General features: G+C 49.2%; 1 protein-coding gene across 1 annotated transcript; it reads left to right on the top strand.

Moving 5' to 3' along the window:
* The first annotated feature begins 24155 nt into the window (after window positions 1-24155).
* Window positions 24156-25262, top strand: LOC147986474 (uncharacterized). Its single transcript, XM_087540059.1, has one exon. It carries the CDS (start codon window positions 24156-24158, stop codon window positions 25260-25262), a length of 1107 nt encoding a protein of 368 aa, XP_087396185.1.
* The last annotated feature ends 1739 nt before the right edge of the window (window positions 25263-27001 follow it).

Here is a 27001-nt window from a genome sequence, read left to right as displayed (position 1 = left end):
TTTTCATTATAGAACTTGGCTTGTATATTCCAACAATGGGCCTCCTAAAGTGCCCTAGGTCTTCGTGAGCAAGCAAGTTGGATGCACACCCACTAGTTTCTTTTGTTGAGCTTTCATACATTTATAGCTCTAGTGCATCCGTTGCATGGCAATCCCTACTCCTTGCATTAACATCAATCGATGGGCATCTCCATAGCCCATTGATTAGCCTCGTTGATGTGAGACTTTCTCCTTTTTGTCTTCTCCACATAACCCCCCTCATTATATTCTATTCCACCCATAGTGCTATGTCCATGGCTCGCGCTCATATATTGCGTGAAAGTTTATAGGTTTGAGATTACTAAAGTATGAAACAATTGCTTGGCTTGTCATCGGGGTTGTGACGAAGATGAAACATGAATAAACTGTATGATTTTGTAGGGATGAACTTTCTTTGGCCATGTTATTTTGAGAAGACATAATTTCTTAGTTAGTATGCTTGAAGTATTATTATTTTTATGTCAATATGAACTCTTGTCTTGAATCTTTTGGATCTGAATATTCATACCACAATTAAGAAGAATTACATTAAAATTATGCCAAGTAGCACTCCGCATTAAAAATTCTATTTTTATCATTTACCTACTCGAGGACGAGCAGGAATTAAGCTTGGGGATGCTTGATACGTCACCAACGTATCTATAATTTTTGATTGCTCCATGCTATATTATCTACTGTTTTGGACATTATTGGGCTTTATTATCCACTTATATATTATTTTTGGGACTAACCTATTAACCGGAGGCCCAGCCCAGAATTGCTGTTTTTTGCCTGTTTTAGGGTTTCGAAGAAAAGGAATATCAAACAGAGTCCAAACGGAATGAAACCTTTCGAAACGTGATTTTCTCAACAAATAAGATCAGGGAGACTTGAACCCTATGTCAAGAAACAAAATAAGAGGCCACGAGGTAGGGGGCGCGCCCACCCCCACCAGGCGCGCCCTCCATGCTCATGGGCACCCTGTTGCTCCACCGACGTACTCCTTCCTCCTATATATATCCATGTACCCCCAAATGATCAGAACAGGAGCCAAAACCCTAATTCCACCGCCATAACTTTTTGTATCCACGAGATCCCATCTTGCGGCCTGTTTCGGAGCTCCGCCGGAGGGGGCATCGATCACGGAGGGCTTCTACATCAACACCATAGCCCCTCCGATGAAATGTGAGTAGTTCACCTCAGACCTACGGGTCCATAGTTTGTAGCTAGATGGCTTCTTCTCTCTTTTTGGATCTCAATACAATGTTCTCCCCCTCTCTTCTGGAGATCTATTCGATGTAATCTTCTTTTTGCGGTGTGTTTGTTGAGACCGATGAATTGTGGGTTTATGATCAAGTCTATCTATGAATAATATTTGAATCTTCTCTGAATTCTTTTATGTATGATTGGTTATCTTTGCAAGTCTCTTCGAATTATCAGTTTGGTTTGGCCTACTAGATTGATCTTTCTTGCAATGGGAGAAGTGCTTAGCTTTGGGTTCAATCTTGCGGTGTCCTTTCCCGGTGACAGTAAGGGTAGAAAGGCACGTATTGTATTATTGCCATCGAGGATAACAAGATGGGGTTTTCATCATATTGCATGAGTTTATCCCTCTACATCATGTCATCTTGCTTAAGGTGTTACTCTGTTTCCATGACCTTAATACTCTAGATGCATGCTGGATAGCAGTCGATGAGTGGAGTAATAGTAGTAGATGCAGGTAGGAGTCGGTCTACTTGTCTCGGACGTGATGCCTATATAAATGATCATACCTAGATATTCTCATAACTATGCTCAATTCTGTCAATTGCTCAACAGTAATTTGTTCACCCACTGTAGAATACTTATGCTCTTGAGAGAAGCCACTAGTGAAACTATGGCCCCCAGGTCTATCTTTATCATATTGATCTCCTACTACTTAGTTATTTCCTTTGCTATTTACTTTTCCTTTATTTTACTTTGCATCTTTTATCATAAAAATACCAAAAATATTATCTTATCATATCTACCAGATCTCAGTCTCCTAAGTGGCCCTATAGGGATTGACAGCCCCTATATGCGTTGGTTGTGAGGATTTATTTGTTTTGTGCAGGTGCGAGGGACTCGCGTGTAGCCTCCTACTGGATTGATACCTTAGTTCTCAAAAACTGAGGGAAATACTTATGCTACTTTGCTGCATCATCCCTTCCTCTTCGGGGAAAACCAACGCAGTGCTCAAGAGGTAGCAGTATTCAACACCTTTTACTCCAACATCTTTTGACAAGATACTGAGCAATCCATCCCTACAGGACTGGATAAAGAAAGCGGTATTAATCTGGAGTCCGACGCCCCTTCCCGAAGATCCCGCGTCCCCCTATTGACACGGATGTTAGTTCCGACACCGTACCGGGTGTCTGCAGAGGGGGTGAGAGCGGGGAGCCCAAAGGAGATGCATGCTACGGCAAGAAGCGGGCTGCTTCTGGAGGCCAGGAGGGGAAACTTTCCAAGAAAGCAAAAATGCCATCGTCGGTCGGCTTGAGCCGGGAAAGCGATGCCGATGTAGAGCTTGATGCTGAGGACGAATCTCTGGCCAGACCATAAGTGAAGCGGGGTACTTTAACCATACCTCATTCTTTTCTTATTACAGAAGTAGTTCTCCGACATGTGCACGTCCTCGCAGGTTAACACCTGGTGTTTCTCAATCGTCCTCCTCCTCGGGGGACCTTCTTCCAGAGATGATGGAGAGTGACATGCCTTCTCCGGCCTCCTCGCCCAATAGGGCGGATGATCTTGAGGTGTCGTCCCGGAGGGCCCCTCCCGTCCAGCAAGTAGCACAGGAAACGAGGAAGGAGTTACCCGAAGGTGGTGCCTCTGTCACTCTGGGTTCGGGGGTCAAGAATGGCGGCCCCGAACTGTCCGGTTTACAACCGGAGATGATTCTGGAGGCAGGTAGGCGGGTTCCTTTAAAGGAATGTCGTGCTCCGGCAACGGCATCCGAAGACCCAAGAGTGCCAGAGACACTAACGGACATGCTACGCAGGTGTTCGTTTCAGAGGAGCACCGTGCCTTAATGGCTACGCAGGTGTTCGTTTCAGAAGAGCGGGTTGAATGAGGCCTTCATGATCCTTCTAAGGGGTTTGGAGGTTTGTGATGTAATTTTGTCAATGGAATAATGTTGACAGAATGCACCTGTTGTGTATGCAGTAGCCCCTGAGACTCGGATTGCCTTCAAAGGAAGTGATCGGAGGATTGAAAAGAGATCTTCAGGTGCTAGCCTTGGTTTAACTTGGAATGCATGTTGTCTCCCCTCCTGCCACTGCCCGGAATTCAGAGGTAACCGAGCTACAGCGAAAGCTGGATATTGCGGAGGATGACATTGCTTTGATCAACAGGCGTCTTGACGACTCGCAAGGTATATATTTCAAGTATTCCTTACACCCATGTGCTTGTAATTGAAGCCTGACTCTGACAAAGAGTTTTATATGAAATGTGCATGAATGCAGATGGTGACGCCGCCATGGAAGCTCTTCGGGAGGAGCTGGCCCGGTTTAGTGATGCGGCGGCCGAAAAGGCATCGGCTGATTTGAAGGCCGAGCAAGCTGCGCGGCACCAAGATAAAGAGAAGATGTCCACCATGGCGAGCGAGTTAGATAATGCGGCTAGCCGCTGTACACTTCTTGAGAAGGAGAATGAAGCCAAAATGGCTGATCTTGACAAGGCCTTACGAGAGGCAAAAGAGGCATGATCTGAATCCAGAGCAGCCCGTGAGGAGATTCGGCAAGCTGGGGAGATTGTGGCTGGCAAACCCTTTTTGCCACAGGCTAAGTTCGGTGATCCGAACTATGCTCAGCTTAACCAAGTATGGAGTTCTCCGGACAATTTTTTAGACTTGCCGAAGAGTTCTTCCGATGCGGCGCAGTTTTATCAGGCACAAGAGGGGTGTGCAACGGAGAAGCTTTTCTGGTCGCAATTCGGCGCGTCGAAGCGCCCTCTGTTGCTGAATGAATAGATGTCCCAGTGGGCCGAGCTGCATAGGATATCCGGGCCTGCCATGAAGAACGTTGTAGTCCATTTGTGGCCGACTGAACCTGTTCCGAGTAGTTACTTCGGCCTGGTGCAGCAGCTTGCTGACGCAGTGCCGCGTATCGACGCTGTGAAGCGATTGGCGTGCATTGAAGGTGCACGGATGGCCTTCGCCCGAGTCAAGACATTCTGGGGGAAGATGAAGGTCATCAATATTGCGACGAAGAGTCCACCCGAAGGCAAGGACCGTCCGGAACCGGAGCATTAGGAGACGTCCTAGAGGTCGCCCGCTTGATAGAGGGTCAGTGCCCGAAAGACATAATATTCGAGTGATGTGTACAAGGGTTGTAACAGACAACTTTATAGTTAATCTATTTTTTTTGAAAGCTTGTATTCCTCTTGTGCGGCCGTTTTAATATAATTTGAAAGTTTTCCAGTCGTCGGCTTCAGCCCCCTCATAGGAAATACGGGGGTGTTCGAAAAAGCATTGAATCACTCTTTATCCAACGTCTTGGTCCACAAAGGAGGTGATAATGCGGCGAACCAGGCAATCGGACTATAGGGCGTTAACACTTTCACTTAGCCATAGGAGTTTTATGGTGGGGATACTACATAGCCCCTGGTATGTATGCGGCATATCGTAATATTGTGCCTTGCATGTTTTGATCTAAAACAGATCCTTCGTGTGACATGGAGAATCGCTAAAGATTCAGATAAGTCGTCAAGTGGTTGACTAGCTCTCGCCGCATCATGACCGTCAGTTTTCGACTTTCTCTACTGAGGTGCTCATCCGGCCAAAGCCAGGGCACAGTCGCAGTAGTTCGCCCTTTACTACCCTAGCCGATATAGAGGAACGTAGGGTAGCAAGCATAGGAGCCGGGCAACCCAACTATTGACCAAAGACAATGATTCAGAGCTGATGCATATAAGGCCAAACTTGCAACGCCGAAGTACGCTATAGAGCTGTTCGGACTTTTATTAGCGACTCATTTGTTCCCATACCGAGCCCCTGGCGGGTTATGCCGAGGTGCGTCTTGTATCACCGCCGTTACGGCCGTACTCAATTTAAAAAGAGTATAGGAGATTAGTTCGGATGAAGTTTACTGGGAGTGGAGCAACAAGCCAATGATAAATTCATGTATATATAAAAAGAAGAGAAAAAACCACAACCCGGCTATTTGACATGCTCAGGGTCGGGAACGGAGGAAAAAGGCATAGTACAGTCTCAAAATAAAGAGTGCATTCTACAAAAAAAACGTTGTTTTTTACCTCTTGTCGCACGTCTGCGTCGCCTGTCCTCGGGGAGGGGGGTTCTTAACGGAAGTGGCCCCTTAGGTGAGTGTGCGGATCCAAACTCCGACGGAATCCGTTGTATATGAAGTCCCGTCGGTCACCTGTTTAGAATAAAGAAAAATAAAGAAAAATGGATAAAAAACGTTATGGGAATGCTTGCAGGGTTGTCCGTATTGTGCTTCCACCAATGCCCATGGTATCTTGAGCGCGTAGTGATGTACGTGTGGTGTAAATCCTGCCATCATAGTGGGTTGGTGACGGAAACCGAACTGCTATTTCCGCTCCGGTAGTGGTCGAACATCGGAGGGAAACTGCTTCTGGCCCCCGGTGTTCGGCTGGCGAGCCTTGCCGTCGTCTTTGTCGCTTGGTGGCCTTCTCCCTTTGTATTCGGCATTAAGCTTGCCTGCCTGCTTGAGGACCCAACAGTTCCTGTTGGTATGATTAGCTAGCTTATCAGGGTGGCCGTGAATCTGACAGGGTCGGTCCAATATCCTTTCAAGGGCGGATGGTCCGTCCTGTTTAGCCTTGAATGGCTTCTTCTGTTGACCAGGTTTCGGATTGTGAAATCTTGCGTTGACCGCTGTGTCACGCAACCTTTCGTTATTGCTGCGATTGTTATGCTCGTTGAGTCGTGGCTTGCCGTTGCTGTCTTAGATTTCGGAAGTGCCCGGGTCCCTGCTGTTGTTGCTTTTATGAGCGAGACAGTTGTCTTCTCCTACATAAAAGCGAGTCATTAGAGAGGTAAGGGCTGTCATGGATTTAGGTCCTTCCTAGCCGAGGTGACGTGCTAGCCATTCGTCCCGGACGCTATGTTTGAAGGCCGCTAGGGCTTCCGCGTCCGGACAACCGATAATTTGGTTCTTTTTGACTAAGAACCTGGTCCAGAGTTCCCAGGCTGACTCGCCGGGCTGTTGGACAATATGACTTAAGTCATCGGCATCTGGTGGCTGGACATATGTTCCTTGGAAGTTGTCACGAAAGGCGTCTTCCAGATCTCCCCAGCTGCCAATAGAATTTTCTGGCAAACTGTTTAGCTAGTACCATGCTGGCCCCTTAAGCATGAGAGGCATGTATTTAATGGCATGAAGGTCGTCTCCGCGAACCAAGTGGATATGGAGGAGGAAGTCCTCAATCCATACTACGGGATCTGTTGTTCCTCGTATGATTCGATGTTGATGGGTTTAAACCCGTCTGGAAATTCATGATCCATTACCTCGTTGGTGAAGCAAAGAGGGTGTGCGGCTCCTCTATGTTGGGCCACACTGTGAAGCACCTCTGGCGGACTCCGCTTACGATTTTCGGACCGAGCGTGCTCGGGTCTGTTGTGTCCGAATAGATAACCGTTATTACTGGCCGGGGCATGTCTCTGCGATCTGTGTATCAATTTGTGTGTCCTGTTCTACCCTCCGGGTCTTGTTGGATGTCGCGAGTGTTCCCCCGAGTTTCTTTATTCTTGCTTGGACGGCCGGATGGGTTGGAATGGTGCTCTGCTGGGGCTACTGCTTTGCCCAAACCGAACTGTGGTCGGCCTACCGGCTTAGTCAATGGTGATGTGGGTTCCAAAGCCTTGCCAACATATTAAGGGAGCCACCTGCAATTGTGGTGGCTTTTTGTCTGGGATGCTAAGGCCGTATTCTTCGGCGGCCAAGACCTCGGTCCATCTATCGTTGAGCAAATCTTGGCTCACTTGGAGCTGCAGCTATTTCCTCCTTAGGCTCCTTGCAGTGGCTATGAGCCGGCGTTTAAAGCGCTCCTGTTCTAGAGGTTCCTCAGGCACGATGAATTCCTCGTTGCCAAGGCTCTCTTCTTTGTCGGAAAGTGGAAGATAATTACTATCCTCCGAGCCTCCGTATGTGGCCTGTTCATCAGGGCTATCCTGCCTGCTTTCCTGGTCCTCCTGTTCGGATCCTGTCTCAACAAGGTCTTCGTTGTCCGGAGTATTATCACCTCCGATGCTAGTATTGTTTTCTCTTGAGTGACGTGGCTGAGGGTGGCGCCAGGGGCGCCAGTGTTCGGACTATGTACCAGGAGGCTTATCCTCGACTAGATCCTCCTTGTCATCATCGAGATCGTCGTTGGGTGTGTCTAGCATGCACACGTCATACCAGGAAGTGGTCGCCTTGGCCATGTCTAGCGGATAGTAAGCTCTGGCTTTGCCCTTCATCGTCGTCCAGACAGTCGATGTCTTCGGAGCAAGGGTCAGGCATGTTGGTTAGGTCGTCGGCGGTGGCTATGAAGTGGGTGGCGGGTGGGAAGCAAAATTCTCCATCATCCACCGTAAGGTCGAACCGAACATAGTTCGGCGACGAACCGTCTGCCAGCGATAGGTTTTTTAGCGAGATTAGTAGGTCGCCCATGGGCGAGTGTCGGAAGATATCCGCGGCACTGTACTTGCAGATCGATAGCCGATCGAGTTCGGTATCCACGGGCTCGCAGGGTTCGGATATCGATACCGGAAACAAGTCCGGGGTTCCGTTGATGCAAGTATCGTACGAAGTGCAATCTGCATGTGGCTCCAACACCGCCGAATTAGTAGCCCCCGCGATGGGGTTGAGTTTCTCATCTTCGGATGACTTGGTCTGCTCTGGATCTAAGGCCAGAGTGGTTACAGGAGCTATCTCCTGGATGCGGCCCGATGACAGGTTTAAGCCATGTTCATCGGGCCAAGGGGAGTGGTTGCCGTGGTCTCGAATCTGTCGAAGATCAAGTCTCCACGGATGTCCGCGACGTAGATCAGGCTTCCGAATCTGACCTGATGGCCAGGGGCGTAGCTATCAATCTGCTCCAGATGGCCGAGCGAGTTGGCCCGCAGTACGAAGCCGCTGAATACAAAGATCTGTCCAGGGGAGGAAGATTTCTCCCTGGACCACGTCATTACTGACGATTGAAGGGGCCATCAAACCTTTCGTCGACGGCACAGTGGAACTCTCAATGAAAGCACCAATGTCGGTGTCAAAACCGGCAGATCTCGGGTAGGGGGTCCCGAACTATGTGTCTAGGATCGATGGTAACAGGAGACGGGGGAGACGATGTTTACCCAGGTTCGGGCCCTCTCTATGGAGGTAATACCCTACTTCCTGCTTGATTGATCTTGATGAATATGAGTATTACAAGAGTTGATCTACCATAAGATCATAATGGCTAAACCCTAGAAGTCTAGCCTATGAGTATATGGTAATGAATCTGTCCTATCCGGACTATGCTCTTCGGTTTATATAGACACCGAAGAGATCTAGAGTTACACGAGGTTGGTTACATAACAGGGAATCTTCATAATTGGTCGCCTAGCTTGCCTTCCACGCCAAGTAGAGTCCAATCCGGACACGGGTATATTCTTCAGTCTTCATGTCTTCATAGCCCATCAGTCTGGCCCATCGGATAACAGGCCGGACACCCGAGGACCCCTTAGTACAGGACTCCCTCAGTCCCGAATCAGATCACGGACATTGATACGTCTCCAACGTATCGATAATTTTTTATTGTTCCATGCTATTATATTATCTGTTTTGGATGTTTGTGGGCTTTATTATACACTTTTATATTATTTTTGGGACTTACCTATTAACCCAGAGCCCAGTGCCAGTTTCTGTTTTTCCTTGTTTTAGAGTATCGCAGAAAAGGAAAATCAAATGGAGTCCAATTGACCTGAAACTTCACGGAACTTATCTTTGGAACGGAAGCAATCCAGAAGACTTGGGGTGTACGTAAGGGAAGCAACGAGGAAGGCATGAGGCAGGGGGCGCGCTCACCCCCTGGGCGCGCCCTCCAGCCTCATGGGCCCCTCGTGGCTCCCCTGACGTATTTCTTACTCCTATATATACCCATATACCCTAAAACCATCAAGAAGCACAATAGAATGGGAGTTCCGCTGCCCCAAGCCTCTGTAGCCACCGAAAGCCAATCTAGACCCATTCTGGCACCCTGTCGGAGGGGTAATCCCTCTCCGGTGGCCATCTTCATCATCCCGGCGCTCTCCATTATGAGGAGGGAGTAGTTCTCCCTCGGGGCTGAGGGTATGTACGAGTAGCTATGTGTTTGATCTCTCTCTCTCTCGTGTTCTTGAGGTGATACGATCTTGATGTATCGCGAGCTTTGCTATTATAGTTGGATCTTATGATGTTTCTCCCCCTCTACTCTCTTGTAATGGATTGAGTTTTCCCTTTGAAGTTATCTTATCAGATTGAGTCTTTAAGGATTTGAGAACACTTGATGTATGTCTTGCGTGGGATACCTGTGGTGACAATGGGGTATTTTATGATCCACTTGATGTATGTTTTGGTGATCAACTTGCGTGTTCCGTGACCTTGCGAATCTATGCATAGGGGTTGGCACACATTTTCGTCTTGACTCTCCGGTAGAATCTTTGGGGCACTCTTTGAAGTACTTTGTGTTGGTTTGAATAGATGAATCTGAGATTGTGTGATGCATATCGTATAATCATACCCACGGATAGTTGAGGTGACATTGGAGTATCTAGGTGACATTAGGGTTTTGGTTGATTTGTCTCTTAAGGTGTTATTCTAGTACGAACTCTAGGGTTGTTTGTGACACTTATAGGAATAGCCCAACGGATTGATTGGAAAGAATAACTTTGAGGTGGTTTCATACCCTACCATAATCTTTTCGTTTGTTCTCCGCTATTAGTGGCTTTGGAGTGACTCTTTGTTGCATGTTGAGGGCTAGTTATGTGATTCAATTATGTTATTATTGTTGAGAGGACTTGCACTAGTGAAAGTATGAACCCTAGGCCTTGTTTCAACGCATTGCAATACCGTTTGTGCCCACTTTTATCATTAGTTACCTTGCTGTTTTTGTATTTTTAGATTACAAAAACCATTATCTACTATCCATATTGCACCTGTATCACCATCTCTTCGCCGAACTAGTGCACCTATACAATTTACCATTGTATTGGGTGTGTTGGGGACACAAGAGACTCTTTGTTATTTGGTTGTAGGGTTGTTTGAGAGAGACCATCTTCATCCTACGCCATGGATTGACAAACCTTAGGTCATCCACTTGAGGGAAATTTGCTACTGTCCTACAAACCTCTGCACTTGGAGGCCCAACAACGTCTACAAGAAAAAGGTTGTGTAGTAGACATCAGACATGACTAGGAGTCTCGAAATGGTCGAGAGGTAAAGATCGATATATTGGAAGGTTGCATTCGGACATCAGAATGGTTCCGAGTGTTGGGCAATTTTTCGGAGTACCAGGAGGTTACCGGAACTCTCGGGGGAAATCATGGGCCTTATGGGCCATGGGAGAGAAGAGGGGACAGCCCACAAGGGGGAGGCGCCCCCCCCCCCAAGTGGAGTCCTAATAGGAAGGGGAGGGGCGCAGCCCCCCTTTCCCTCTTCCCCTCCTCTCCTTCCCCCTTTTTCCCCTCTGTAGAAAGGAAGGAGGGGGGCCGAATCCTACTTGGACCGGGAGTCCAAGTAGGACTCCCCCCTTGGCACGCCCCCTCCAGGGCCGGCCTCCTCCTCCCCCCTCCTTTATATACGTGGGAGGGGGCACCCCAAAGACACACCAAGTCTTCTCTTAACCATGTGCGGTGCCCCCCTCCACAGTTACACACCTCGGTCATATCATCATAGTGCTTAGGCGAAGCCCTGCGCCGGTAACTTCATCATCGCTGTCAACACGCCGTCGTGCTGACGAAACTCTCCCCCGTCCTCAACTGGATCAAGAGCCCGAGGGACGTCATCATGTTGAACGTGTGCTGAACATGGAGGTGCCGTACGTTTGGTACTTGGATCGGTTGGATCGTGAAGACGTTCGACTACATCAACCGTGTTACTAAATGCTTCCGCTTTCGGTCTACGAGGGTACGTGGACACACTCTCCCCTCTCGTTGCTATGCATCTCCTAGATAAATCTTGCGTGATCGTAGGAAAAAATATTGTAATACTGCGTTCCCCAACACATTTGGGTACCCATATATCAATTGACCAATATGAACTAGATAGAAAAAAACAAAAACTAGATAGAAACCCAACAAGCCATAGCAACACAGGGCAACACATAAATAATAGCACGAAACAACAATATATATAGTAGAATGAAACCCAACAACAATATAACTCATAAATAGTAGCACAACCCATAGTTCCACGACATAGCCTTACAACTTAATAATAGTAACATACAAACATAAACGATTACAACTTGAATACTAATATGATAGATAAATAGCTAGATAGATCAGGGGCACCAAATGGGTTCTTCTCCTTCTCCTCCTCTTGGCGAACGCCACCTCGCTCCTTCGAGCGCCCTTCACTCCTGGTTGTCGACGGGGTACGAGAGGGTGTGCATGCCGTCGTTGGTGGGGAAGATGTTGTTGAAGTCGGTGAAGATGTTGTGGGTGGTGAAAGCAATAAACTCACACCCACACCAAAACACTTGGCTGAGGATGTAGAAGGCGTCGGAGGGGTTGGTGAAGGTAGTGAGGAGCGCAACCACAACGCCATTGTGATTGACCTCTTCGACATGGAACATCACTGGAGAGCCAGGGGGAGGTGGTGGTAGCCGTCCGAAAAGAAGAAGTGTGTTAACTCCCTTGCACCCCTCCACCTTCAGATCGCCCACACCCTAAGGGTGTTCTCTACATAGACACCGGCAGGATAGAGCCTCTCTGGCACGGGGGGGATGGTAGGTCGGGCCGTTGTACTGCATGGTGGCTTCTAGCCCGGCTTCTTTGTGGAGAATAAGGAAGAAGGAGGGCAGATGGGGGCAGATGGGAGACGATGGGGTTGTGGTAAGGATGAGGAGGGAGAGGAAGATGATAGGTGCTACCTCTTGAGCATGCGTTGGTTTTCCCTTGAAGAGGAAAGGGTGATGCAACAAAGTAGCATAAGTATTTCCCTCAGTTTTTGAGAACCAAGCACTAGTAGAAAAATGGGCTTTCGTTCGGGCCTGGCCAGCCCATTAGTCCCGGTTCTGCCATGAACCGGGACCAATGGATGCATTCGTCCCGGTTCGTGAGCCCAGGGGGCCGGCCGGGGCCTTGTGGGCATTGGTCCCGGTTCGTTTTGGCCCATTTTGTCCCGGTTCTTGGCACGAACCAGGACCAATGGGCCTCGCTCCTGGCCCACAAACATAGGTCCCGGTTCTTGGCTCGAACCGGGACAGAAGGCTGGGCTTTAGTCCCGGTTCCAGCCACGAACCGAGATCAATGAGTTTCCTATATATACCCCACCGCCGGCGAGCAGAGCACTCCACATTGCTCTGTTTTTTGCTGGGCGGCCAGGAAGGGCATTTGTGTGCTCTAGCTCACCTCTTATGCATGTGATGTGTTCGATGAAATGCCCGAGCCACATTAGTTAAGCTTTCTCCTCTCGAAGCTCGACCTCGGAGCTCCATTTTTTCCGAGATTTGTCTAGGTTTAGCGGTCCATCATGCCCCGTCCTCGTCTTCACCGCTGTCGATCGCCCGTGCCGATCTCGTCGTTGGCACCACCGTGGTGAGCCTCTTGTTCTTATCTTCTTTCTGAAAGAAAAAATCTTACTTTATATAGATACTTGTCTAATTTTCTTACTTTTGACACACATAATTATATATAATGCACGCAGATGCACCGGCAATGGATGTACGGTGACAGACACACCTCCGAGTACATTAAGGGCGTGCGTAAATTTCTCGAAGTGGCTGAGGCAAACAAGCAGAATGGTTTTATGTGTTGTCCATGCCCTGATTGTGGGAATACGAGGTCTTACTCTGACAAGAAAATCCCTCACACCCACCTGCTTTATAAGGGTTTCATGCCACACTATAATGTTTGGACGAAGCACGGAGAAATAGGGGGTTATGATGGAAGACAACGAAGAAGAAGAGGACGATGACAACTATATGCCCCCTGAATACAGTGATGCTGCAACGGGGGAAGCTGAAGATCAAGAGGAAGTTGAAGATCAAGAGGAACCAGACGATGTGCCCGATGACGATCTCCGTCGGGTCATTGTTGATGCATGGGAAAAGTGCGAAAGTGAAAAGGAGAAGTTGATGTTCGATCGCATGTTAGAGGATCACAAAAAAGGTTGTACCCCAATTGCGAAGATGGCAACACAAAGCTCGGTACCGTACTGGAATTGCTGCAGTGGAAGGCAGAGAATGATGTGCCTGACAAAGGATTTGAGAAGCTACTGAAAATATTGAAGAAGAAGCTTCCAAAGGATAAGGAATTGCCCGACAGTACGTACACAGAAAAGAAGATCGTATGCCCTCTAGGATTGGAGGTGGAGAAGATACATGCATGCCCTAATGACTGCATCCTCTACCACGGTGCGTACAAGTATTTGATCGCATGCTCGGTGAGGGAGTCCTGGATTCGGGGGTCTCCGGACAGCCGGACTATCTCCATTGGCCGGACTGTTAGACTATGAAGATACAAGATTGAAGACTTCGTCTCGTGTCCGGATGGGACTCTACTTGGCGTGGAAGGCAAGCTAGGCAATACTTATATGGATATCTCCTCTTTTGTAACCGACCTTGTGTAACCCTAACCCTCTTCGGTGTCTATATAAACCGGAGGGCTTTAGTCCGTAGGACAACAATCACAACATACAATCATACCATAGGCTAGCTTCTAGGGTTTAGCCTCTCTGATCTCGTGGTAGATCTACTCTTGTAACACCCATATCTTCAATATTAATCAAGCAGGACGTAGGGTTTTACCTCCATCAAGAGGGCCCGAACCTGGGTAAAACTTCGTGTCCCTTGCCTCCTGTTACCATCCGGCCTAGACACACAGTTCGGGACCCCCTACCCGAGATCCGCCGGTTTTGACACCGACATTGGTGCTTTCATTGAGAGTTCCTCTATGTCGTCGCCGTTAGGCTTGATGGCTCCTACTATCATCGGTAGCGATGCGGTCCAGGGTGAGACTTTTCTCTCGGACAGATCTTCGTATTTGGCAGCTTTGCACTGCGGGCTAATTCGCTTGGCCATCTAGAGCAGATTGAAAGCTACGCCCCTGGCCATCAGGTTAGATTTGGAAGTTTGAACTACACGGCCGACATTCGTGGAGACTTGATCTTCGACGGATTCGAGCCACAGCCGGGCACGCCGCACTGTCTCGATGGGCATGACCTAGCTCTGCCACCGGACGGTACTACAGAGGCCGCGCCCACACCAGCTCCGACCCTTAGCTCGGAGCCAACTGCGCCAATCGAGGATGGGTGGGTAGACACCGCCTCAGGGGCTGCAGTCTCGACGGCGATCGAGCCAAACACCAGCATAATCCTCTGCACAACCCGTGACTCCAAGGTGCCAGACTCTCTTCCGGACACCGAACCATCCGCGCCCCTGCCAATCGAATCCGAGTGGGCGCCGATCATGGAATTCACCGCCGCGGATATCTTTCAGCACTCGCCCTTCGGCGACATTCTGAATTCACTAAGGTCTCTCTCTTTGTCAGGAGAGCCCTGGCCGGATTATGGCCAACAGGACTGGGATGCGGATGACGAAGAAATTCGACGCCCACCCACCATCCACTTTGTAGCCACTGTCGATGATTTAACCGACATGCTCGACTTCGACTCCGAAGACATCGACGGTATGGACGACGATGTAGGAGACGAACATGAACCAGCACCTATAGGGCACTGGAAAGCCACCTCGTCGTATGACATATACATGGTGGATACACCCAATGAAGGCAACGGCGACGAGATAGCGGAGGATGACCCCTCCAAGAAGCAGCCCAAGCGCTGACATCACCGGCGCCGCTCTAAGTCCCGCCAAAGCAAAAATGGTGATACCGGCGCAGGAGATAATAACACTCCGGATAGCGCCGAAGACAACGAAAACCCCCTCCAGCAAGAGTTAGATCAGGAGGATGAAGGTGCCAGCTCTCCTGAGAGAGCGGCTGGTGGAGAGGAGGAGGATGACAATTACATGCCCCCCTCCGAAGACGAGGCAAGCCTCGGCGACGATGAATTCGCCGAACAAGAGCGCTTCAAGCGCAGGCTTATGGCCACGGCAAATAGCCTGAAGAAAAAGCAGCAGCAGCTTCAAGCTGATCAAGATCTGCTAGCTGACAAATGGACTGAAGTCCTCACAGCCGAGGAATATAAACTCGAGCGTCCCTCCAAGAGTTACCCAAGGCGCAGGTTACTACCCCGACTGGAGAAAGAAGCGTATGATACGACTGACCGGACACCTCGTGGCCGCGATAGAGAGGCATTCCTGCCGAAAGCTCAGCCCCCACCCCAACGCCATCCAAATAAAAAGGCATGGGGAGATACGCCAGACCTGCGAGACATATTGGAGGACAAAGCAAAGCACTCAAGATCGATCTACGGATCACGAGGCCGCACCACTCTACGAGACGGTAAACGTCACGACGGATACAGTAAAAGCAAATCCGGCCGGGCCGAAGACAGCGGGCAGGACCCATACGAGCTGCGTCGCGATATAGCCCAATACAGAGGCGCCGCACACACCTTATGCTTCACAGACAAAGTAATGGAACATCAATTCCCAGAAGGTTTCAAACCTGTAAACATTGAATCATACGACGGCACAACAGATCCCGCGGTATGGATTGAGGACTTCCTCCTCCACATCCACATGGCCCGCGGTGATGACTTACATACCATCAAGTACCTCCCACTAAAACTCAAAGGACCAGCACGACATTGGCTTAACAACTTGCCAGCGGACTCCATTAGCTGTTGGGAAGATCTGGAAGCCGCATTCCTCGACAACTTTCAGGGCACTTATGTGCAACCACCAGACGCCGATGACTTGAGCCACATAATTCAGCAGCCATAAGAGTCGGCCAGGCAATTCTGGACTCGGTTCCTTACAAAGAAAAACTAAATCGTCGATTGTCCGGATGAGGAGGCCTTAGAGGCTTTCAAGCACAACATCCGAGGCGAGTGGCTAGCCCGGCACCTTGGTTAGGAAAAGCCGAAATCTATGGCAGCCCTCACAACGCTCATGACCCGCTTTTGTGCGGGAGAAGACAGCTGGTTGGCTCGCAGTAACAACATATCAAAGAACCATGGTACCTCAGATACCAAGGACGGCAACAGCAGGTCACGTCGCAACAAGCATAAGCGCCACATTAACGGCAAAAGTACTGAGGATACGGCAGTCAATGCCGGATTCAAAGGATCTAAACCCGGTCAGCGGAAAAAGCCATTCAAACAAAGTACGCCGGGTCCGTCCAGCTTGGACCATATACTCGATCGCTCGTGTCAAATACACGGCACCCCAGACAAGCCAGCCAATCACACCAATAGGGATTGTTGGGTGTTCAAGTAGGCCGGCAAGTTAATCTCCGAAAACAAGGACAAGGGGCCGCATAGCGATGACGAGGAAGAACCCCGGCAGCCGCACACCGGAGGACATAAGAGGTTCCCCCCGCAAGTACGGACGGTTAACATGATATACGCAACCCACATCCCCAAGAGGGAGCGGAAGCGTGCGCTCAGGGACGTATATGCGCTGGAGCCAGTCGCCCCGAAGTTCAACCCTTGGTCCTCCTGTCCGATCACCTTCGATCACAGGGACCACCCCACTAGTATCCATCACGGAGGATTCGCCACACTGGTCCTAGACTCAATCATCGACGGATTTCACCTCACTCGAGTCCTCATGGACGGCGGCAGCAGCCTGAACCTGCTTTATCAGGACACAGTGCGCAAAATGGGTATAGACCCCTCAAGGATCAAACCCACAAAGACGACCTTTAAAGGCGTCATTCCAGGCGTAGAGGCCCACTGCACAGGCTCAATTACACTGGAAGTGGTCTTCGGATCCCCGGATAACTTCCGAAGCGAAGAGTTAATCTTCGATATAGTCCCGTTCTGCAGTGGTTATCACGCACTGCTCGGACGAACCGCATTCGCTAGATTCAATGCGGTACCACATTATGCATACCTCAAGCTCAAGATGCCAGGACCTCGCGGAGTTATTACATTCAATGGAAACACAAAGCGCTCTCTCCGAATAGAGGAGCACACCGCGGCCCTCACAGCAGAAGCGCAAAGCAGCCTCTCAAGGCAATCTACCAGTTCGACGTTTCAAAGCCCGGACACCTTCAAGCACGCTCGGGGCAATCAGCAAATAGACCGACTGGCGCGATCTGAGCTCGCGTAGCAATACAACAGCCATCCCAATCCCAGCCCAACGACATTGTTCGTGTCGCGCGTACATCATTATGCATTAAAAATACCATGGGCACTGATGGGGAGGGGGAGGCACAACTACGGCATGTCCCAAAACGCGGCCTAAACCGCACCAGGGGCTTCCCGTTTGGTTATTTTTCTTTTTCTTTCAGGACTTCAATCTCTGGAAACTCTGTCAGGCAGCTCTATTGCCGAACACATGATACAGCAACCAAGGAGGCCGACGACTACGGAATTCCCAGGTGGATTACAGATTTCACATAATTCCTCAGCTCGCCCTTGGAAGGGACATAGTCCTACTCTTTTGCTCATTACACTATCTGTATCACTCTGCTTTAATGCAATTTTTTAATATACAATGCATGACATTACGATTATTATCGCATTTTTGTTATATGTATACATATCTATGTGTTCATTAATGACGCCTAGCAACCGTACACTCTGGTACGGCCAATGCACCAGGGGCTTACGTACCCACAATATGGTGTGAAAAGTCCGAACACTTTCACAAGTGCGGCACCCCGAACTTATAGCATTATATGCATCAGCTCCGAATCATGTCTTTGGTCAAATGGTGGGTTTGCCCGGCTCCTATGTTTTGGTACCTTACGTTCCGCTCTATCAGCTAAGGTAGCGCTAGGAGAACTACTGCGATTGTGCCCCGGTTCTGCCGGGCCGAGCACCTCAGTAGAGAAAGCTAAAACTGACCGTCATGATAAGGCGAGAGACCGGTCGCTGTTCGGCGAGGTTTTTCGAGTCCATAAAGACTTATGCCGCTTAGGGCGAGGGGCCGGCTCCGTCCGGCTTACAGGCATGTATCGCGCCCCGAATTCGGCCTTCCGAATACTAGGGGCTTCACCGAAATTTAAAATTATAGAATTCTATGGCTAAGTGAGAGTGATAAAGCATTATTAGTCCGATTGCCTTGTTCGTTGTGCTGAGCACCTCCCTCGAAGGACCCAAACATGGGAACAAGAGTGCTCAGGTTTATCCCGAACACCCCGGCACTTGTGGCATGGGGGTCGAAGCCAAGGACTAGCCATCTCTCAGATTGGATAAACAGCCAAACAGAAGGTAATATTTTAAATTCACACAAGCGTTGCATATCGAAAACGATACAAGTTTTCATACATACAGGACAAAACGAGCAAGTCTCATTCAAATATTACATTTTGCGAACACTCATCCGCGATAAGACGGGTGCCCGGCAGAACACCCTCGTAGTACATCTCGGGGTGGCGGTGCTCCTTGCCCTCCGGCGGCCCCTCCTTGGTCAGCTTCACGGCGTCTAGCTTGACCCACTGCGTTTTTACACGGGCGAAGGCCCGGTGTGCACCTTCAATGCAGACGGATCGCTTGACGACCTCCAGCCATGGGCAGGCATCCACAAGCCGCCTCACTAGGCCGAAGAAGCTATTCGGAAGGGCGTCGCCAGGCCACAACTGGACTATGAAGCCCTTCATGGCCTGATCGGCCGCCTTATGTAGCTCGGCCATCTGCTTCAGCTGGTCTCTCATTGGCACCGTATGTTCGGCCTTAGCATACTGAGACCAGAAAAGCTTCTTCGTCAAGCTTCCGTCCTCGGCCTGGTAGAATAGTGCGGCATCGGACACACTGCGGGGCAAATCTGCGAATGCTCCTGAAGAGCTCCGGATTCGAGTAAGTAATCGGTAATTCACCGTTGCATGCTTGCTTTGCATATAGAAAGCCTTACCCGCAGCTATCTTCTTCATCGCGTCGATCTCCTGAAGGACCTTCTGGGCCTCGGCCTTGGCACTCTCCGCACTCTCACGGGTCGTGGCAAGCTCAGACTCTCTCGTCTTCAAGTCAAGCTCCAACGCCTCGTGCTTTGTCACGAGAGCCTGGAGCTCTTGCTGCACCTCGCCCACTTGAGCCGCATGCCTCTCTTGCTCGGTGCACTCCTGGGCCGCCTTTTCTTTGGCCTGGGACAGTGCTTGCTTCAGGGTCGCCACCTCGGTCGTGGCCCCTGGCAAACATACAGTGATCCTGTCATTTAGCAATCGCGTACTTTTCTCTCATCTACAGACGGGGTATTACTTACCCTTGTTCTCCTCGAGCTTCCTCTTAGCAAGGCCGAGCTCTTTCTAGGACCCCTCGAGGGCCTCCTTCAGTACGGCGACCTCTGCAGTTAGTGCGGCGGACGCCAGCAGTGAAGCCTGCACGTGCATATTGACATACTTATATTAGACTCCTGCGATATTATTTGATCCTCTGTTCAGCTTTTCTTTGTGAACACCGAACAAAGCATCAGGGGCTACTGTCTATGCGGTAACACTTCTACTACATTTTAAAATACTTACCTCGAAGCCTGTTAGAAGGCTAGTACAGGCTTCAGTCAATCCGCTCTTGGCAGACTGAACCTTCTAGATCACCGCACTCATGATAGTGCGGTGCTCCTCCTTGATGGAAGCGCTGCGAAGTGCTTCCAACATAGTGTCCGGTGCCTCTGGGTGGACAGAGGTCACCGGCACTAGCGTCTCACCCTCCTTAGAAGGGGACCGCCTGCCCGAGCTCGGATCCATTGGAGGGTCCGGCGTGGTGTTCGGCTGAGGGCCGAACTCGGAGCTTCCGGGGACCCCGTCACCTCGGCTCCCGGAGTCTGGAAGGTCGCCTTGAGGCGCCTCCAGGACTGTTCCCCCCCGATCCGGTGCCTCTTGAGACAGCACCTCGGTGTCGTCGGTCGGAAGAGGGGAGGTGGCCGTCGGGACTGGATCTCTATCCATGTCCGACGCGCCCAGGGAGCCGTCCGAGGATACCTCGATATTGGCTCGGGACGGCCTGCACAATTGAGTTTGGCGTTAGGGAAAGCAATGCGACAAAGGAATCCTATGGGTTACTTTGGTATCCGAATACTTACGATCTCCCCTGGGGCTTGCCCCTAGGCAACCACTCGTCTTCACTTTCGTCGGCGGTAGTGGAGCTGTCCGGAAGGAGCGTCCTTCCCTTCTTGGACCCTTCGGCCTCCCCAGTTGGGGCGGCCTTCCTTTTCTTGTCTCCCCTAGTCGGTGGGGGAGCCTCCTCTTCCTCTTCCTCGTCTTCGGGGGAAGAGTGCACCGCAGAGTCATCGGACGGTGAGTCCGACGACGCCTGGCGTCGGGAACGCTTTCGAGCTTCCTTGGCCTTCTTGGTCTTCTCCGGCACCTTATAAGGGGCCGGAGTCAGCATCTTCGTCAGAAGAGCGTCTGCGGGGCCTTCGGGCAAGGGAGTCGGACAGTCGATCTGTCCGGCCATCTTCTGCCAGTCCTGTCAAAATTACGGGAGTTTAGATCCCGCATAGAGCCAATATATATATATAACAAATATCCTGTAAGAGGTAAAACAACTTATCGCACTAGCGTGGCGCTTTGCGCTGAATCCGCGATCCTCAGTAATGGGGGAGGGACCGCGGCGCCCTTGAACAGCACCCTCCAGGCATCTTCATGAGTCGTGTCGAAGAGCCTGTTCAGAGTTCGGTGCTGCGCCGGATTGAAGTCCCACAAGGTAAACTCCCGTTGTTGGCACGGGAGTATCCGGCGAACGAGCATAACCTGGACTATGTTGACAAGCTTGAGCTTCTTATCCACCATGTTCTGAATACATGACTGGAGTCTGGTCAGATCTTTTGAATTACCCCAGGACAGGCCCTTCTCTTTCCAGGAGGTGAGCCGCATGGGGATGCCAGATCGGAACTCGGGGGCCGCTACCCATGCGGGGTCGCGCGGCTCGGTGATATAGAACCACCCCGATTGCCACCCCTTTATGATGTCCATGAAGGTGCCCTCGAGCCATGTGATGTTGGGCATCTTGCCCACCATGGCGCGTCCGCACTCCGCCTGGCGGCCGCTCACTACCTTCGGCTTGACATTGAAGGTCTTCAGCCATAAGCCGAAGTGGGGCTTGATGCGGAGGAAGGCCTCGCACACGAGATAAACGCCGAGATGTTGAGGATGAAGTTCAGGGCCAGATCGTGGAAATCCAGGCCGTAATAAAACATGAGCCCCCGGACGAAGGGATGGAAAGGAAATCCCAGTCCGCGGAGGAAATGAGTGAGGAATACCACCCTCTCATGGGGCTCAGGGGTGGGGATGAGCTGTCCCTCATCTGGGAGCCGGTGCACGATGTCGTCGTGCAGGTATCCGGCTCTCCTCAGTTTCTTGACGTCTCCCTCCGTGACGGAGGAGACCATCCACTTGCCTCCCGCTCCGGACATGGTTGGAGAAGGTTGAGGTGGAAATGAGAGCTTGGGCGCTAGAGCTCGAGTATGCGGGAGCGGATGAGCAGAGGAGGAAGAAGGCGCGGATAGAAAGGTGAATCCTTATCCCTTTATATGGGCGGACAAAATTAAACATCCCCACTTGCCTAGTAAAACTCGCTTATCCCCCAAGCGCCGCAATTGATGGCGCGGTTGGGTTACCCACACCCGTATTGATGAGAATCCCGTAATAGGGGGACACGATCTCTGCTTTGACAAGACGTGTCAAAAAACTGCCTCGCGTTATGTGCGGGGCTGGTTAAAAGAAACGGTTCGAATAATCACCGGGCCATGACGTAACGTCATGTTCCCAAAGCAAGCTAGCGGATTAGATCTGCGAAAGCATTATTCTCTACGGCGAAGTGTGGAGCTTATTTTGCAGGGTCGGACACTATCCTCGTATTCAAATTCTTCTGTGATGTATTCGGAGAAGGAACCCGCCTTGCAATGCCGAAGACAACTGCGCACCGGACTCATCGTCATTGAAGCATGGTTCAGGGGCTATTGAGGGAGTCCTGGATTAGGGGGTCTCCGGACAGCCGGACTATCTCCATTGGCCAGACTATTAGACTATGAAGATACAAGATTGAAGACTTCATCTCGTGTCCGGATGGGACTCTACTTGGCGTGGAAGGCAAGCTAGGCAATACGTGTATAGATATCTCCTCTTTTGTAACCGACCTTGTGTAACCCTAACCCTCTCCGGTGTCTATATAAACTGGAGGGCTTTAGTCCGTAGGACAACAATCACAACATACAATCATACCATAGGCTAGCTTCTAGGGTTTAGCCTTTCTGATCTCGTGGTAGATCTACTCTTGTAACACCCATATCTTCAATATTAATCAAGCAGGACGTAGGGTTTTACCTCCATCAAGAGGGCCCGAACCTGGGTAAAACTTCATGTCCCTTGCCTCCTGTTACCATCCGGCCTAGATGCACAGTTCGGGACCCCCTACCCGAGATCCGCCGGTTTTGACACCGACACCCGGTATGTGGTGCATTGCGGAATAAGATCAGACGAGATGCCTTGGTGATGTTGAGGGCGAGCCCCGCAGGAAGAGGGTTCCTGCGAAGGTGATGTGGTATGCTCCTATAATACCACGGTTGAAACGACTGTTAAGAAACAAAGAGCATGCCAAGTTGATGCGATGGCACAGTGAGGACCATAAGAAAGACGGGAATTTGAGAGCACCCGCTGATGGGTCGCAGTGGAGAAAAATCGAGAGAAAGTACTAGGCTCAGTTTGCAGGTGACCCAAGGAACGTATGGTTTGGTTTAAGCGTGGATGGCATTAATCCTTTCGGGGAGCAGAGTAGCAATCACAGCACCTGGCCCGTGACTCTATGTATGTATAACCTTCCTCCTTGGATGTTCATGAAGCGGAAGTTCATTATGATGCCAATTCTCATCCAAAGCCCTAAGCAACCCGGCAACGACATTGATGTGTACCTAAGGCCATTAGTTGAAGAACTTTTATAGTTGTGGAATGGAAACAGTGTACGTGCGTGGGATGAGCACAAACAGGTGGAATTTAACCTGCATGCGTTGCTATTTGTAACCATCAACGATTGGCCCGCTCTGTTTCAGGACAGACTAACAAGGGATACCACACATGCATGCACTGTTTAGCTGACACTGAAAGTATATACCTGGACAGATGTAGGAAGAATGTGTATCTGGGCCATCATCGATTTCTCCCGACCAACCATCAATGTCGAAAGAAAGGCAAGCATTTCAAAGGCGAGGTAGATAACCAGAAGAAGCCCGCCATGCGTACTGGTGATCACGTACTTGATATGGTCTCTGATTTACACATAATATTTGGAAAGGGTTTCGGCAGACTAGCTGTTCTGAATGATGCTGAGGGACGCGCACCCATGTGGAAGAAGAAATCTATATTTTGGGACCTACCCTACTGGAAAGAGCTAGAGGTACGCTCTTCAATCGACGTGATGCATGTGACGAAGAACCTTTGCGTGAACCTGTTAGGCTTCTTGGGCATGTATGGGAAGACAAAAGCTACACCTGAGGCACGAGAGGACCTGCAACATTTGCACGAAAAAGACGGCATGCCTTCAAAGCAGTATGAAGGTCCTGCCAGCTACGCTCTTACCAAAGAAGAGAAGGAAATCTTTTTTGAATGCCTGCTCAGTGTGAAGGTCCCGACTGGCTTCTCATCGAATATAAAGGGAATAATAAATATTCCAGAGAAAAAGTTCCAGAACCTAAAGTCTCATGACTGCCACGTGATTATGACGCAACTGCTTCCGGTTGCATTGAGGGGGCTTCTACTGGAAAACGTCCGATTAGCCATTATGAAGCTATGTGCATTCCTCAATGCAATCTCTCAGAAGGTGATCGATCCAGATATCATACCAAGGCTAAGGAGTGATGTGGCGCAATGTCTTGTCAGTTTCGAGCTGGTGTTCCCACCATCCTTCTTCAATATCATGAAGCACGTCATAGTTCATCTAGTCGACGAGATTGTCATTCTGGGCCCCGTATTTCTACACAATATGTTCCCCTTTGAGAGGTTCATGGGAGTCCTAAAGAAATATGTTAGTAACCGTGCTAGGCCAGAAGGAAGCATCTCCATGGGCCATCAAATAGAGGATGTCATTGGGTTTTGTGTTGACTTCATTCCTGGCCTTAAGAAGATAGGTCTCCCTAAATCGTGGTATGATGGGAGAAGGACTGGAAAAGGCATGCTACGAGCGGACTCAATAATATGCAGGGACGGGCATTCTTGGTCTCAAGCACACTACACAGTTCTACAGAACTCTACCTTGGTGACCCCGTATATCGATGAACACAAGAACAGTCTGCGCTCCAAACACCCGGAGCAATGTGACGACTGGATTACATGTGAACACATCATGACTTTCAGCAGTTGGTTGGAAACACGTCTCAGAGGTGACAACACTATTTGTGATGAGCTGTACTCGTTGTACAGGGGACCATCTTCGACTGTATTAACTTACAAAGGATACGAGATAAATGGGAATACATTTTACACAATCTCCCAAGATCAAAAGAGCACCAACCAAAACAGGGGTGTCCGTTTTGATGCAGCAACCGAGAGGGGAAAGGACACATATTATGGTTACATAGTGGACATATGGGAACTTGACTACGGACATGATTTTAAGGTCCCTTTGTTTAAGTGCAAATGGGTCAATCTGCTAGGAGGCGGGGTACAAGTAGACCCAAAGTACGGAATGACAAAAGTGGATCTGAACAATCTTGGGTACACTGACGAACCGTTCGTCCTAGCCAATGATGTGGCACAGGTTATCTATGTGAAGGACATGTCTACCAAACCGAGAAAAAGAAAAGATAAGGAAGCGAATACATCATACGATGAGCCAAAGCGCCACATAGTTCTTTTAGGAAAAAGGGACATCATGGGAGTGGAGGGCAAGACAGACATGTCCGAAGATTATGAAAAGTTTCATGAAATTCCACCCTTCAAAGTCAAGGCTGACCCAAGCATCCTGATAAACGATGAAGATTGGTCACGACGCAATAAGCAAAGCACACAAGCGAAGAAAAAGTGAAGACTTTCTGTCCACAACTATTATGATGATACCATGCCAACTTTCAACCTTTTCCTAGTTCATTTGAAATGCATGTTGTAACAGACGAGTTTCCGTCCGTTTTGTTGAAATGCTTTGAATGTTTTGTTGAAATGCTTTGAATGTTGCATTTTATAAACCTCTAGTATTATTGAAACTAAAATTATATAGAATTTATGCAACTAAAAATATATAGAATTTTCATAAAGAACTTTTTTGTTACAAACTTTAATAGCAAAAAGAATTATCATAAAATAAATTAAATAAGTAATTAGAAACAAAATAATATAAACTTTAATAAAATATAAAATTGATGCAACTAAAATTATCAAAGTATTTTCTGTTCAAAATCATTAAAAGCAAAAAGAATTTTCATAAAGAACTTTTTTTGTTAGAAACTTTAATAGCAAAATAAAATAAAATAAGTTTTTTGTTGTAAGTAGAAACAAAACAAAATAAATAAAGCAAAAAAGAAAACAAAAAAACAGGGAAAAATAAAAAATATGCCACCTACTGGGCCTCCACGGCCTGAATACGACTAGAAACCCATCCATGGGCCAGGATTCAGGCTCGCAGAAGGCCCAGTAGGCCCATCACGCATACCAGTGACAATTAGGCCCGAAAGCCTACAATCTTCCTTGGGTTCAATGCCGTTGTGTGCCTCTCGACCAAGGACACAACATTACAACCAAACTGCATCTATCTCACGGACGACTACGACCCTCTCTAACAAATCAGCGGATGTTGCGGAAAGACCTTGGTATCTGGAACATGAAGAAGAGGAGTATGCAGAACCTTGACGATGCATGGCCAATCATGCATTCTTGGCTAGATTTACCGGCTCCAATTTGGATCACACCAAGTTTAGCATGGACGGTGTGCTTGGTGCCGCCAATTGTAGGGAGGGCGGAGACCACGGTGCCTCATGCGAGGAGGAGGAGGAGTGGATGACACCGCGTTCGACGACGCCGATGAGCCTAGAGGGTTATGGTATTTCTAGCAATGTGACTGGATTTTTACCGGACAAGTCAAAATACCATAGAATTTGCCAAGCTTTATTCACATGGTTTTACTCAAATTGGAATTTGAGCACACCCTCACTTTTTGTACAAAAGGGTGTAGAATATATCTTGCTTCGATTCCACTTTTCCTTTATTGATCTATATGTTCTGCTATTCTTCCATGTACTGAAGCTGGCGTGGTTGTCAACCAGTTTGATCTGCTATTTTTTTTCAAGCACACGCAAGAGAATTGCGTGCTTTTTCATTTAAGAAGATAGAGAGGACACTTACAGAGTAATTACAAACGCTGGATGCGCAGTCCACAGTTCTAGGCTATTACAAGCTACATAATGTCTCGCGCCAGCCCACCTAGTTTCGCTTTAATCCACAGTTGGAACTCACTTTGGATATTGCTAGCTACCACATGCGGCATGGGAGCAATCTTGTCAAAAACCCTCCTGTTACGCTCAAGCTAGAGGAATCGGAGCACAAGACGGACCATGGTGTTAACCTTGCGACGGCTTCTACTGGGAACCGCATTGCTTAGCGCCGGCCACCACTGCTTGATAGTGTCGGTTGGGGTTGGAGTTCTTCCATCCAAACGCCATGGGAGTAGGATGTTGTACCAGACTTCCCTGGCAAAGGAGCAACCGAGCAGCATGTGATTCAAGTTCTCCTCCTCTTGTGCACAAAGCACACAGCAATCCGGGTGCTCGAGTT

The sequence above is a fragment of the Triticum urartu genome, chromosome 2A (assembly GCF_056163025.1).
Source record: "Triticum urartu cultivar PI428250 chromosome 2A, HENAU_Tu73, whole genome shotgun sequence".
NCBI lineage: Eukaryota > Viridiplantae > Streptophyta > Magnoliopsida > Poales > Poaceae > Triticum > Triticum urartu.
The sequence above is the reverse complement of the archived record's forward strand: the minus strand, read 5'-3'. Positions and strand labels throughout refer to the sequence as shown.

Excerpts from the sequence above, each read along its gene's own strand:
- LOC147986474 (XM_087540059.1), top strand. The coding sequence starts at position 24,156 with ATGAAGCACGTCATAGTTCATCTAGTCGACGAGATTGTCATTCTGGGC.